The sequence below is a fragment of the Microcaecilia unicolor genome, chromosome 5, assembly GCF_901765095.1.
Source record: "Microcaecilia unicolor chromosome 5, aMicUni1.1, whole genome shotgun sequence".
Taxonomy (NCBI): Eukaryota; Metazoa; Chordata; class Amphibia; order Gymnophiona; family Siphonopidae; genus Microcaecilia; species Microcaecilia unicolor.
In genome coordinates, this window is record NC_044035.1 from 152,250,900 (window position 1) to 152,267,204 (window position 16,305).

At 42.5% G+C, this 16,305-nt stretch overlaps 1 protein-coding gene across 1 annotated transcript in view; it reads right to left on the reverse strand.

Moving 5' to 3' along the window:
• Nucleotides 1–9,600: 9,600 nt before the first annotated feature.
• Nucleotides 9,601–16,305, reverse strand: part of PSD (pleckstrin and Sec7 domain containing) — a 318,145-nt gene continuing 311,440 nt past the window's right edge. The window contains exons 14-16 of the mRNA XM_030204993.1: nt 14,774–14,918; nt 10,275–10,418; nt 9,601–9,849 (exon numbers count right to left, since the gene is read on the reverse strand). Of these exons, the coding sequence (XP_030060853.1) occupies nt 9,601–9,849; nt 10,275–10,418; nt 14,774–14,918 (538 nt within the window). The remainder of the gene's footprint in view (nt 9,850–10,274; nt 10,419–14,773; nt 14,919–16,305) is intronic.

A 16,305-nucleotide genomic window follows, 5' to 3' on the forward strand; every position in this document is an offset into this window, starting at 1 on the left:
CGAAAGCTACCTTTGCTAAATCGTCCAACACCTCAAAAAAGCACAGCACAAGGAATATCGCTTAAAGCACGGGAAAGCAGAGAGGAAAAAGTTATATTTTATAAGGAATGTTTCTTGGTGTGTTTGGCGTTTCTAATAGATGCTGTGCTCCATTTAACTGTGAACAAGGTTTCTAAGGTGTATCTAATTTTCTGGTTGTTTTTTTTAATCCACATAACCTTTGAGCCAATTATGTGCTGCTATTAATTGGACACGATTGATTTCTGGAACTTTCTACATGATTTGTAAGGCATGAATGGGGATTATAGAGCTCCTGTAGAATGAAGAGCCCTTACTGCACTTGTGCTGTACCTGTCAAGCTAGAATACAGACAGGAAGAATTGTCTGGAATTGGGGGGGGTGGGGTGAATGAGAAAGAGGTGAAGAACCCTTTTGTCACCGTTAAAAATGCCAGAAGGAAAGAAGACACATATACATGCCTTCTGCCCACAATTTAATTGTGAGCTCAGTGCAATTCTAAGTTTATGTGAATGATAAAAGCCTATAGCAAAACTCCCGCCTCTCACAAATAGAGGGATGAGGACAAAGAGATAACCTTTCAAATAATGGCAAGACTCACTGCTTCCTCTCTCAGGATCACAGAAATCTATTTGTCTGCCTCTGTGTTTCCTCTCTCGTTTAAGAAAGTGTTTAAGCAAAGTGCAGTCTTCATTTTAAATTAAGTTTTTGTGATTTTCATGTTATTCACACATGAATGTTTCTGCGCACATACATTGATTGTATGTATGTTAATTTAGAGGTATATGCACATGTAAGCAATTGGTTTGCACAAAAAGGTTTTTGGCACCCAAACTGAATACTCACCAATGCAGTGATTCCCAAACCTGTGCTGGGGGTCCCCAGCCAGTCAGTTTTTTTTAAGGATATCCACAATGAATATTCACGCGAGAGGTTTGCATGCAGTAGAGGCGATGTATGCAAATCTCTCTCATGAATATTCATTGTGTATATCCTGAAAACCTGATGGCTGGGAAGCCCCCAAGTTAGGTTTGGAAACCACTGCACCATTGAATGCACACCCCTGCTACACAGTTTTAACCTTCACTCCCCTAGCTGCTCTGTACCCATCAAAGAAAACAGAGCAGGATCTTTGCCAGCCAAATAACCAGATTGTTTTCATGCCTGAGGCTCAGCCTGTTTTCTCTATTCCCTCCCCCCCCCCCCCCCCACATTGTCCCTGCCATCCTGCAACCTCGCCTCCTTTCCTCTCTAAGAGAGTTGCACGGGAACGGGGTTAGCAGGAATCCCATGGTTACTGCAGGGATAGGGTTACCATATGTCTGGGTTTTCAAGGGCATGTCCTCTTTTTGAGGGCACTGCAGGCCCTCTGGGTGGGTTTTGCCAGCCTGCCCGTTTGTCCAGGTTTGCACGTAGGCTGGCTTGCGGACGGGCAGTCTGCCTGGCTAGGCTAGCTAGCATGCGGGCCTCAGGGTGCCCTCCCCTCACATACCTTATCATGCCCTGGTGGTCTAATGGCCTCTTTGGGGCAGGAAAAAAACCCTCTTTCCTGCCTGGCATTGCCGCTAACTGCTCGCTGTCGGTTCTGCTTCAAAATGGCTGCCAAAACTTCAAGCGATGGCGTCCCAATGAGGCCACTGCTTGAAGTCTCAGCAGCCATTTTGAAGCAGTGCTGGCAGCGAGCGGTCAGCAGCAGCACTGGGCAGGAAAGAGGGGGTTCTTTCCTGCCCCAAAGAGGCCACTTGACCACCAGGGCACGATAATGTACAGGAGGGTAGGGGATGTGAATGGAGTCATGTGAGTGGAGGGAGGGAGCTGTAAAAAATGGTGGGTGGAGGGAGGCTGGAAAAAAGATTGGGGAGGGGACATACATGGGGGGAGGGAAAAGAGGGAAATACATAGAGGATGGAGAGGAGAGGAGGATATCCTGCTCATGGATGGGAGGGAAAAGAAAGGGAAACATGCATGTTCATCAAATGTACATTTCTAAGCATTTCATGAGCATGTCATGTACATCTTTTCATTTTGTATTTAGCAGAGTACAGAAGAAAATGCATTTCTGTTACTTTACCAGTATTTTCACCGTTTACAGAATTTGGCTTTCTTGGGGGGGGGGGGGGGGGGGTCAAGATGACACTGCGGTGCAGGGGTGGGGTAGGGGTGTGGCAGAGGGGCAGTGTAGGAGGTATGGTGGAAGCGAGGCTGAATTTTATTTTGTGTATTCTTTTTTGTCATAGCAAATAGAGTAACCCTATGCAGGGATCCCCTCCAGGTCCGTGGGGATGGACCCTGGTCCGGAAGCGTGCAGAAAAAAAGAGTAGGTGGGGATCTTTCCTGCCCTGAAGAGGCCAGTAAACCACCAGGGTCCATCGAGGTATATTTGGGGAAGGCACCCTGACTCAGTGCTGGAACAGAAGGGAGGGGATGACAGGGGAGGGGAGGTGGATGGATGGAGTTGTCGATGGGTGGGAGGGAGCTGTAAAAATGATGGATAGAGTGTGGGTTCAGGGATGGAAAAAGATTGGTAAGGGGGATTTACACAGAAGAGGGAAGGGAAATGGGGAAATAAAGCATATGGGATAGAGGGGGACATACTGCTCACAGATTTGCTTTTTTGAAAATGTACATATTTTTTTAATTTTGTATTTAGAAGAGTACAGAAGAAAATGCATTTATGTTACTTTTACCAGTATTTTCACTGCTTATAAAATCTGGCTTTCTTGGGAGGGAGGGTCAAGGTGACTGTGCAGTGGGGTGCAATGTGTTGCGGCAGGACTGGGTGGGCCAGGGGTAGGGATGGAGGAGATTACTTGTGGTGGGGACAGGTCAGATTCCCACAGGAATGGATTGCATTTCTGTCCCCGTGCAACTCTCTACTCCCTATCATACAGAACTTTCCCTTAAGTTTTGGAATTTTAGATGTTATTACTTGTGTTTTCCAAATCCAGGTTCAAGGTGCATTACAGATTCAAGTACACAAATTATTTCCCTGTCCAACTGGACTTACAATCTAAGCTGAACCTGAGGGAATGAAGATGAAATGACTTGCCCAAGGTCAGAAGGAGTGTCAGTTTGAGAAATAGGACTTGAACCCTGGCTTCCCTGGTTCTCAGCCTACTAGGGAGGTGGCAAAAGCAAGGAGGGAGCTGGAGCCTTGCGCCACTTCTGAGTCGTGCCTGATTCCCCCTCCCCTGTCTGTCTCATTGATCTCTTTGCCAGATTTCCAGTATCTAACGTACAAATCATATACAATAACATACAGCAAAATCATTATATTAATAAATACAGGTTTCAACCCAATGAAAACAAAAAAACATTAAATATATTTATAAAGACATTCAATGTGTGAACTCAATGCTCACTGATGCAAAAGTCGGTGTGAGGGGATCTCGGGGAGGCTTTAGTGGGCTAAGTGCTTTTCTCTACCTCCACCCCTCAAGCTAAAAAATGAAAGAAAAAACAACCTGCATAAGACAGTAATTATATTTCAGCTAGGCTGGTGTGTCTTTTCACCACTTTCATTCCTGCCCTCATGTCTCCCCATCTTTTTCCCATGAAGTATTTCACATGCTCCCATAGAAAGATATGCCACTGGAAAAAAACCTTGCCCCCCCCCCCCCCCCCCCGCTGACCCCTCAGCATGCATACAGGATCAGCCAGTGGCGACTCACATTTCCTGTCACTGTAAATATTACTTAATATCTTCACTTTCCTGATCTCAGCATGCACAGCATTGAACAAAGTGTATGGCAGAAGCCTGCTACAGTTGAGATCCCAGTTTCACTCCCCCATCCCCATATGCCACACAACCTACAGTAAATTACCCTCCCTTTGATTAAATAAAACTGTTAGTTGCTTGTGAGAAAGATTTTGTAATTGGATGAATTAGCAACACTTGTAGAGCATCATGCACTACATAAAAGGGGTCTATTAACCCTTTATCGGGGATTATGCTCCTCCCACTGGAGAAGACATTGGTGTTAGAAAAATTGGTGAGTGGATTTAACCATTTGATTATGTTTCCACCCCCACTGTAACAGGTTTTTTTTTATTTTTTCCTATTGTGTTATTTAGAAGAGGGGTTCGCAGAGTTTCCCCCTTTTCAGCCTTCAAAATTTTATGGACCCCCACATGGTTCTCTAATTTTTACATGCATTTATATGGCATATATGAAAAACATATTCATATAACAAAGACATAATGAAATGCGCAGCAGAACAATTCAGGACAAAGTGAGTGGCTGAGAGAGAAACTGCTAGAGCCATGGTGGAGACTGGCGGGAAGAAGGGGAATTAAGGGTGTGCTGCTCAGAATGGGATTGGAGATTGAGGGAGCTGAAAACTAGGTTGTGTGTGTGTGTGGGGGGGGGGGGGGTGAGGTTGGGACACTAGAGAGAAACTGCTAGGGACAGAGTGGAGGATGATAAGAGTGTGCTGGTGACGGGAGGGGGGAGGTGAAGTCTCGCAATGGTGCACACTAGGCTTCAGCATATCTACTACTGGATTTGTTGCATTGGCTACCTGTACAAGCCCAATCACAATTCAAGATACTATGCATGACATTAAGAATTATTTATGATGATGCTCCTAGATTTCTGGCTCAGAATTTAGTGCCCTATGCTCCAAAATGTAATCTGCATCTAGTTAGGGGTGCTTACTGGAAGTCCCATTACTGCACATCTTCAGTGCACACAATGGAAGCCTACAGCATTCTTAACAGCGGAGCCTATCTTCTTCCCTCTTCAGCCTAGCCCTCGGGCATAGGATGTGTGGGGGTTGCCCTTGACCTCCTTCAGACCCTGTGCTAAGAGAACAAGGTACTCTGGTGTTACATATAGAAAATCATGTTCAGGCTGTTGTACATTGCTGCCACATCCTACAGAGTTGCCATCCATGAAATCTGCATGGGATGATGGATGGATAGACTAGCCTACTTAGGCCCCCTCGGTGGGTACTTGCCAGTTGACTGTGCTCAATGGACAGACTTTCTGGCTTCCCTTTATCATGTCTGTCAGTTTGTTCTTCTGACTCTCCAACCATACATTCACATGACACCTGATACATATATACATACATGGACAGTGATGATCACAAAACGTATGTCCAATGGTGAAATGTGCCTATCAATACTTTAATGGGCCTTTAACACCAGTTTCTAGCTGCTGATAATATTTGGGTCAAACGTTATGATAGTTTGGATTTTAGAAGTCTTATTCATAATTTCCATTTTGAAATTCTGGCGTTCAGATTTGTATATCACACACACGTAAAAACCCATTACAAAAAGTTGCTGTTTACAAATGGAGATGCACATACATAGAGATTTCAAGAGAGTGCTTGGGCTTGTGTGGAAATAAATCGTGTAATCCTCATCTTACAAAGGAAATACACATTTATAGGGAAAAATATCCACATCTGGTTTTATACCTGCTCAATCATACATATAGGATTTGAAAAATGGTTATACATTCTGAAGGTTCTACCTTTTCTTTTGCTTAAGAAAGATTTGATGCAAATTCATCAGCTTATGTCTGAGTTCTGTTGGAGGAGAAAGAAGCCAACAATGCATACACAGCTTCTCTGGAGATATGGCGGAATGGGGCTTCCAGATCTCAAAGTTTACAGCATCTACATGACTGACTGATGGAGAGATCAGTATACGCTTGTTCTGAATATGAATGAGCATTGCTGGCCCCCTGGAATATGCAGTATTTATTATATAACCCCACCTAGAGTTCTCTCATCCTCTCAAAGCCACAACCTTATCTTGGGTCCTTTGCAAGAGCTGTGGAGAGCCTTGCTTAAGCTTTGCGTCCAGGACCCTGAGGTATTGGATCAACTCCTTCTTTTGGGAAATATGGATTTGTTTGCTGGAGAGGGAGAATGGGGGTCTTTCTTCATTGGCTGACAGAAAATTCTGTTAGCTCATCTATTAGACACAGAAGCCCATGCAGTGTTACAAAGATTAAGTGGATCTAGGGATTATACAATGCTGAAGGGACGATGGGAACAAGATTAGGGGTTGTCATTGGCGACTTGGGATGTGGAGGGTAGTGATTGCCAATATAGACTACACAGAGCCTATTTTACACAATCACAAATGTAAAGAGCTGGGAAGTTACACACAGCGTTCTGTGTGTTAAGTGTAACCAATGCCATAATAATTTCTTTCATTCTTTTTAGGAATGTTCCTTAGACTTTCTGGATAAACATAGGAGAATTTCTCACATTTATTATAGCGCAACCCCTTAGGATGCACCCCAAGACTCATCTATTAGACATGATGGCTGCCTTTGACATACAAGGCAGGAGGAAGAAACTTTTTGTGTGTAAAGCGCTTCTTGTTGGGTGTAAATATATTTTACAACATTGGGTATCGAGGTATTCTTCTCACTACTGCGAATGGAGAAACAAATTGCATTCCCTTTGATTATGGGAGGCCTGGTCGGCGCATCTTAAGCCTTGCTGCTGGAAACATTTTCTTGCTATTTGGAGTCCTTATACTGATTCTCTCTCTCCTAGAGTGAGGAATTTAGTGTTAAGTCAAGGATGATTATTATATTTACCCTGCTCTGTCCTCTGTTGGGAGTTGGGGGGGGGGGGGGGGAGAGGGCAGGGAATTTAGGCTGTGGGTTAGGGGTATAGGGTTTTTTATTTTTGGGGGGTAGTATTGTTAATAACTTTAGTTTCTTAGTGACAAAGGGATATAAGAGTCCAATTGCCTTGTTGCTATCCTTGTTTGGATGTTTCATGTCGGCAGTAGAAGTGTGACATAGGGAGGGAGTGGTTTACTGTGTTGGGGGGGGGGGGGGTAATGAAAAAGGGAGGATTGACAGGGGTTTGGGTTAGTTTGATAGTGGGGACATTACTAATGTACTAATTAGTGATGTGAGCATTTCGATGATTTCTTGCAATAATAGTGTGTTTAACTTGCAGCTTTACAATGTTGGGAGCAAGCTGTGGGGTGGGTAATTTAGTATCGAGGTCTAGTGTGTGTTATATACATTTCTATTCATTGTACAATGAGTTGATTATACTCAGTAATTTTTATTGAGCGTTTCTGCACTGATCACTAATAAAAACTGTTTTGTTTTGTTTTTTTGAGGGGGGGGAACCAACCTTGAATGAAAGTTATGTAACCTGTTCTTAAAAGCCTCTGATGACTGAGATCCCACCTTCTCCCTACGTAACTTGTTTCCCTGCTTAATAATCAATGCAACTGACACCTCTTCCTAATGTCTACCCTAAATCCTGCTGTGATTTAAGATCATAATAACTTGCTCCAATCCCAGTGGACAGAACAACTGATTATCATTGTCTTTAGAGTCACCCTTTACATATATAGACAAAGGCTTTTCTGTATTATATCATCTCTCAATCTTTCATTTGCTAGGCTAAATAAATGTTTTCAACTTTTCTTCACAGATACCAATTTTATTGCTTTTTGCTGGATTTCCTCCAGAATCTCCACATGTTTCTGGAAGTTGGAGCCCATAAAAGAACACCATACTCTTGACAATGGCCTTCAAAATGTGGGCAAGTTTTGCTCAGTGGACTATAGTGTTCTTGATGTGGTTTCTGTGTCTGCACACTAGCACAAACTAAAATTACTGGATCCTGAAGGGCAATTCTATAACTTGGTGCCCAATGTGTGTTATACAATAATAGCACTTATGAGCATCAGAGGCACCAAAAATTGACAGGTGTGTAAGTGCTAGGCGCTATTCTATAATGTGCACAACAATATTTATTTATTGGGATTTATTAACCATCTTTATGAAGAGATTCACCCAAAGTTGCTTAGTGGGGAGTACACATGGGTGGAGCATGGGCAGACCATGAGTATGTCACCAATGACGTATGCAATTTATAGAATACTATTAATTGTGAGCCTTGCATGGTGCATTTTGGTGAACGCCACCATTGACCTGTCTTAAGTTGGCATGCCTATATTTTGACATGCCAATGCAGCTTTGAGCTATTGACAGCTTAGGCGCACCATGAGGCAGTGACAGAATTGGTGCCATGTGCCCCTACTGTGCGCTTACAACTTGATGCTAAGTTAGAGAATTGCCTCCCTTGAGTCTCCTTGAGATAAGTGAATCTGAAGCACAAGAAGCTATTTCATAGAGAATGGTTGTGCGAGGGGAAGTGAACAACAGAAACCTGGAAATTTTCATAAATAATTAGCATCTGGTAGGATGACGTTTGTGCATTACCACTGTTGTACATGAAATTTCACCCAGAACAGAACATCTGCCCAGAATCATAATATGTAGGTGGAAAAATGAGTCTGAACTCCCCTTTACCTAACAATTTCTTCCATTTCATGGTCAGAGAAATACTTTTAGGAAACAAGGCTTTTGGGCTCACAGTGTGCCCTTATCTGGTCCTTACTGGCTGCTTTTTACTTCTTCATGGTCCTCCAAAACTGAAAAATACCCTGGAGTCAAACTGAACAAATTCCACAGTCCTTAGTTTTCTGATGTTTCAAAACACCAAGAACTGCATTTTTTATGGCTTGAATTCCCTAGGTTTGGGAACACTACACCTTCCAACAGCTATGGGTCCTCAGCAGATTTATATACCAGAGTTAAGAGGATCTATACTGGTCCCGCTCTTTCTCCATCACTTAAGTCTCACAAAATCCCACTTGGAGCCATGGAGTTTGTTGGATTCAGCCAGCCAGGCCCAGTCTCCTGGACAGGAGCAATTAGGAATGCAGACCAGGGCCTAATCTTAGTCCTGCCCTCTCTCCACCTACTACTTTTGCTGCACCTGAGAGATTTCTGTCCGTAGTGTGCCAGTTATAAGATCCAGTGTTAAAAAACCATCACAGGAGACACTGCCCTAATCCCGAGCATCAAAATCTACAAAACAAAATTTTTTTTGGATCAAGTAGTAAAAGTGCAAAAATATGTCAGCAAAAAGGATGCAAACCAGTAAGAAAACTGAGTGGAAACGGCAGCAGCTCAGCAAGAGCCGGCCTCGTTTCCTAAGCCCTTGGCAGGGCCTTGTCTGTTCACTTTATTTCATCACCATTGAATGAGAATTCTGCACCTGTCCCAAGAGGCCTGCTACCTTACCTATAAAATTCTAATATAAATTCTGTACATTTTTTTTTCAGCGGGAGAGGAGCATTTCCAGATCCTTGGGAAGATCATGGGGTCAATAAAGTCTCTGTGTATGTGGCTCAGAATTCTTTTTAAAAAGTGAGTGTCTGAATTAGATTTTTTTCATTCAGTAGCTCCTCCTCAGCATCTCTATGTTGGGATCCAGGAAAAGTTACAAAGAATGCTTCACTTGGCAAGAAATCCCATATATGGAGAGGACACAGAAGCTGTTTGCCATCTCTCTTCCTCAACACTTGCTGTAGATCCATTCCAACCAGAGGACCAAGACAGAGGACAATGGACATCTCTGAATGGATTACACACCCTCACCCAAACTCCCTGGTTCCCTTCAGTTCATGTCCAGAGAAGTGTTTTTAAATCATGCTAGTTCTTCCTGGCACAGGTCTGGATCCCCATAAGGAAGTCAGGAGGTGCTAAAAGCAGAAATGGTGACATTCTTGGGAAAAGATTTAAGATTTCTGAATAGCGCTGCTGTGGGATGGTCTACAGCTGCTCCCCCTCTCTGAGACATGGCGCTTTACTTTTGTGGAGGAAGTGGCCGGATCCTGGCTTAGGGAAGGACTGGAACGAGACTTCTTCGGCCCATCCTCATCACTCTCCTCAGAATCAAAGAGATTCCTTTCAAATGCTTCAAAGTCCTCGGTGCCTGCTTTCAGCTTGGCTCGCAGGAGTATGGCGTATGTACCATACCGAGACTTCTAAAAGGGTGAGAGAAGAAGAACATGGAAAAGGATTCAAGCAAAACTGAAGTGAAAAAGGACAAAGCAACTCATTAACTGAAGAAAAGGGTGAAGTCTACATCAGTTGTGATTCCTAAGCTATGTGAGAGAGAAGGAGGAATAAAAAGAAGGAAGTGAAACAATAGATATCTGACAGATACTATACAGTGTTTCAACAGAACAATTCTTTATAGTGAATTATGTATATTCAGTTGGACATTATAAGGGGAGGTACAGGTAGACATTAATAAGAGCAGAGGGGGAGGTGTAGATGGGCGTTGAAGAGAAATGGGGAAGGTATAGATGAATTGTTTTGTGACGTAGATGGGCATTCAAAATGTATCTATGTTATACTCTACTGCCAATCATTTTCTATCTGTAAGAAAAAAGAAATCCCTGCTCACCTCAAATTCTAGGTAGTCCTCTTTCTGTTTGAATTCCTCAAATTCTTTTCCTTTCAGCTTCTTATCAAGCGGGTAGGAGCGATGTTCCACCAAGTCAGATGACATAGACTTGACCTTCGTTTCATGGGTCTTCACTTGCTCCTCCTGAAAGGTTGTACAGTTCCATCAGATACAGTGTTGTTCCTTTTCTCAAATTAAGCTGAGTACTTCTCTAAATCTATCTACCTTTTATTTCTCCCGCCTCTTCCTTGCTCATTCTTATTAATACCCCTCCATCATGAGCATATTGGGAGTTGAGCACTACATGGCCATTTCATTAATCCAGGCCTTCCCAAACCTGGCCTGGAGACCCTGGAGCCAGTTAGAGTTTCAGAATAACTACAGTAAATATGCATGAGATAAATCTGCATACAACTAAGCCAATGCATGCAAATCTACCTCATGTCCAATCACTGTGGATACTTTGAACCCCTCCCCCCCACCCAGTTGTGGGGTCTTCAGGACAGATTTGTGAAGCCCTGCTTTGATTAATTCAGTGCAGCAGTATCTTCTAGACCAACATATGCAACCCCAGTCCTCAAGTATCATAAGCTGATTGGGTTTTCAAAATATTTACTCATGAGATGGCTTTGGATGCACTACCTCCATTGTATGCAAGTGTATCTCAAGCATATTAATTGGGGTGTCCTGAACACTAACTGGCTTATGGCACTTGAGGACTGGAGTTGCCTATCCCTGTTCCTGATACTTTAGTCTAGATCCTTATTCTCATCAATAAGAGACTGAAACTCAGCTAAATGATAATATCTGCAAGCTATGGATCACAAAATAACTTCAAAAAACACTGACTCTAGCACACTGCTCTTCAAGCTACTGGAGCCACATTTAACCAATCTAGTTTTCAGCATATCCGTAATGAATATGCATGAGAGGGACTGACAAACACTGGAGGCCCAGTGTATGCAAATCTACTTCATGCACATTCACTGTGATTATCCTGAAAACCAGACTCACTAGGCGTTCCTCCAGTGAGACACACTGCCTTAAAAGATGGGTGTGGATACACTAGTAAGTAATGAAAAGCTTGCAGTAGGGTCATGAACAATGGAAGTTATATTAGAGAAATTATATATTAAAAAAACATAGTTTTAACAGCTATAATCTTACGGGCTCAAACCAAAAATTTTCAAAGTTTTAAGAACTACAATGTTACAGCTTCTCACAATTGCAAAGTACAGTAGTGTTGAAAAGAAGTATTTTCAGAAGTCAATGGGCAACTCCAGGGCAAATATAATGCATAATGTTTTTCTGCTTTGTGTTTCCTCCCCCCATGGAAAATAAATGTTTGACATGTTTGATACCTCCTCCTTGGTTAGCTACTCCTAATATTAATTAGATATTAATGCAGTGCTAACTCCATCCTGACACATTTGAATTATGCCTGAGGTATAAAGAATTGAAAAATAACTCAGGAGAGGGACTCTGGATGGCTGAAGCAGTGGGCTTAGGTGGGCTCAGGCCCACCTAGTGGCAGCGTTCCACTGCTCTCTTCCCCCCTCTCCTCCAGGGTGTCCCAGTTTCTGCACTCCTGTCTCTGAACCCCATCCCTATCCGGTGTCAGTACAGGCGTCCTCAGTGCCTGCAGCGGTTCATTTTCGCTGCTTGTGCCGGCCTCACAAGCTCACAGGCTTCCATCTGCCACGTTCCACCAGACAGGAAACAGGCAATGATGTCAGTGAGGGCAGGGCACGGAAGATGGAAGACTGCGGGTCCGGCGTAAGCAGCAAGAATGAATCACTGCAGGCGCCGAGGACGACTGTACGATACACTGGGGAGGTTCAGAGACAGGAGCACAGATGCCGGGATGCTACGGAGGAGAGGGAGGAAATGTGGGGTAGGTGGAAAAAAAAATCAGTGTTCTTAAAAAGTATCTCTGGGAAGATATTTGTTGTGTGGTGTGTTGTAGTATGTGTGTTGTGTGTGTGTGTGGGGGGGGGGGGGGGGGCAGCACGTGGAAGGGCCCATCCATTTTACCTCTGGGCCCATCCAAAATACCGAGTCTGGATACACCTCTAGAGTAAAGCGTGCTCAACTGTTATTCCAAATAAATGGTAAAATACAAGAAACGTATCTCTGGACAAAACTGAAGGGAAACTTAGGAATGATGGAAGTTGATATTTTAAGAGATGTCCACAGTCATTTACCCAGAAATGTTAATATCCAAGTTGGCCTCTCTGTTGAGATATGTACAAAAATGATCACGTGGGCCCTATCCATTATGTCCAAATCATATACATGATAAATTATTGTACGTGCGGTATATTATCATTTTTCACATTGTTGTATATATCTCCTTCCAGATATGTGGGTCTTGTTCATTATGTAAAACTAATACATATGAGCGATTACAACTTAGTATTCATAGCCACACACCCTTTATTTCTTATTTTATTGATATTTTATCCACAATTATTTATTTATGTATGTATTTACCCATATCTACTCACGCTTGCCCTACCCCTTCAAAATACGTCTTATGATTCACCCCATTCACCCTCCTCTTCTCCTCTTACTATACTATAATTCCAATAACCGGAGTTTTTCCTTTTTCTTTTTAACCTCATCAGTTATCATTCTTACTCTCTTATGGACCTTCTTAAGCCATATACAACAACATGCACCTATGTGCCTTCCTTTCTTAATTTGACATCTGATGTCATACACACCGATATGGTGTCACAGATTGCCTCATTCTTTTTTAGCACGTTTCCCTGCCTTTTAAATAACCGACACCTCAGCGCATCCTTCTTTCTTCTAGCGCTTTGCTGACAGACATTATTGCGTATTTTATATTGCCCCTGTATAAGTCGTTGGTGAGGCCCCACCTGGAGTATTGTGTTCAGTTTTGGAGGCCGTATCTTGCTAAGGATGTAAAAAGAATTGAAGCGGTGCAAAGAAAAGCTACAAAAATGGTATGGGATTTGCGTTACAAGATGTATGAGGAGAGACTTGCTGACCTGAACATGTATACCCTGGAGGAAAGGAGAAACAGGGGTGATATGATACAGACGTTCAAATATTTGAAAGGTATTAATCCGCAAACAAACCTTTTCCGTAGATGGGAAGACGGTAGAACTAGAGGACATGAAATGAGATTGAAGGGGGGCAGACTCAAGAAAAATGTCGGGAAGTATTTTTTCACAGAGAGAGTGGTGGATACTTGGAATGCCCTCCCACAGGAGGTGGTGGAGATGAAAACGGTAACGGAATTCAAAAATGCGTGGGATAAACATAAAGGAATCCTGTTCAGAAGGAATGGATCCTCAGAAGCTTAGCCAAGATTGGGTGGCAGAGCCGGTGGTTGGGAGGCGGGGCTAGTGCTGGGCAGACTTCTACGGTCTGTGCCCTGAAAATGGCAGATACAAATCAAGGTCAGGAATACATATAAAGTAGCACATATGAGTTTATCTTGTGGGCAGACTGGATGGACCGTACAGGTCTTTCTCTGACATCATCTACTACGTTACTATGTTTTGTTCATTTCTTATGCCTTACAGCCTCTGCAAGCCCGTATTGGTTCCTTATGAGTATTGAGGTATCCACACACAATCCCACTTGATATTTTCATAAATGCCTTTTTAAAAATGTGATGTATATCTCTACTTGTTACAATTTTATTTTTTATTTCTGTTCCTTGTAAGCCAGTATAACTTGCATTTGCATTAGTGGTCACCTTTTGCCTTTTTGCACAAATAGGATCTACTGTGTTGATTTAAAGTCGATTATTGCTTTGGAAACATTGCCTACCTTTGTACAATGAACAACACGAGATCAGCCATATTAATTGTTTATATATTTTTTTCATATTATATGTTTTTATATTATATATATATTTTTTATTGTTTTCTTATTGCTTGTTTATCTTTTATCTCTTTTGCTCTCTCAGTGTTTTCATATTATGACAATACCATTCACGTATATACATGTATATATTTTTTGTATTTCTTAAGATAAGCCTTCTTTATCTATTTCTAAATGTTTTTTTGTATTTTATGATTTATATGTTTATATAAGTATTGTATATATTTTTATAGACTTCTGATGCAGGCGTTTTGATGCCGAAACACAGCAGCTGTGTCAAGTCTTTTGAATTGTTTCAATAAAGATCACCTTGTTCAACTGACATCTCCCTTCGCTTTTTGGAACAGCCATTCTACCTTACTCCTTGTACTCTATCTTGTTGGTGTACGTAGTGACTGAATGTTACTCCACATTGTATGGTTGTCGCTCTTTTTGAAGCCCAAAAAAACAAAATGTAATAAACAGTGAAAGAAAGTCCTAACCCTATGAAAATCACTGAGAAATCACTGTCACAGGAAAAGTTCCTGTTACTCCATTACCCAAACTAGATGTGAATGGTGAAATACATTGCAATACACACTGAGACAGTGTCTAAACCTGATAAATACCAAGGCTTCATTTGTCTATTGTCTGGTTACCTGTGAGAGCCTAGTGGTAGCACTGGGGAGAAGAGGACGGCTGAATTTCTTGTGTGACCCAATGGCTGCTGGGAAAGGTGGAGCAGAAAACATGGCGGCCACTACATTGATGCGTGTGATCCATGAATGCATCTGTTCTGTGTTCCTGGAAAAGAAAGACAAATCATATGACTTCTCAACTGCATCATGCCTCCTGCTCTTCCCACTCAAACTCATCCACGAAGGACAACACAACAATGAGAAGGAAAAGAAAGAAAAAAGCAAACAGTTACCCCAAAACATCAGTGCTTGTTATGTAGGTGTCAGGATTTAGTAAGTGGCAGATCTAGTGTCAACCCTCATTTTTAACTTCCTACCCTACCAATGCTTCTGTTGGACTGCAAAAATTTGATGAAAGGAATTACGTGACCACGCTTTTCCATTGCATCCTGGACCTTCTCTGCATTCTTTTCTAGTGCTCTAAAGGAATCCTGTTCAGAAGGAATGGATCCTCAGAAGCTTAGCCGAGATTGGGTGGTAGAGCCAGTGGTTGGGAGGCAGGGCTAGTGCTGGGCAGACTTCTACGGTCTGTGCTCTGAGACTAGGTAGATATCAGAGGGGACCATATAACCACAGATTCCACAAGAAAAAATACATGGGCAATAATCTGTTCAGGAAAGACAGGATAGGAAGAAAGGGAGGGGGAGTGCCATTATATGTTAAAGATAATATTATATTGAAGTCACATAACTGCAGGACCTACAGGGTAAGGAAGAGGCACTGTGGGTCAATTTGGAAAGAGGGAACGGCAAATGTGTTTACATTGGTGTGATATACAAGCCTCCTTCACAGACAGAAAAAGTGGATAGAGATTTAATTCTCCACAGAGGGAACTATTCCAGTAGTCGGTAATGGAACCCAAGCAGGATGGGGTCATACTGGACTTAGTGAATACTAATGAGGAGTGTGTTTCTGATGCTATATAGTGGGTGATCATCTGACATCCAGTGATCACTGGATGGTGTGGTTTAATATTAAGATAGCCAATATGGTAAAATGGAGGGATAAGACAATTTTTACATAGGTGAGTAATAGGAGGAAGTGCCAAAAGTGGCATTGTGAGACTCAAAGAAGAAGGGGAGGAATATGTAGAAACTGGTAAGGAAAAGGCGGAATTACTTAACAAACATTTCTGTTCTGTGTTCACAACTGAAGGGCAAGGAGCAGGACAGCAGAAGACAAACACAAATAGGAATGGAGGGGTGGTAGCCCCTGAACAATTTTCAGAAGACTGTGTTCGTGAGTAGCTGGCTAAACTAAAGGTGGAGAAAGTACAAAGCGATGGGGCCGGATTGCATGCATCCGAGTGTACTGAAGGGACTTACGGTAATTCTAGTGGCTCCTGTAGCTGACCTTTTCAATGCTTCTCTAGAGTCGGGAGTGGTCCCGGAGGACTGGAGAACAGCAGATGTGGTCTCTCTCCACAAAAGTGGAAATAAGGAAAAGGTTAGTAACTACAGGCCAGTAAGTCTGACTTCTGTGTTAAGTAAATT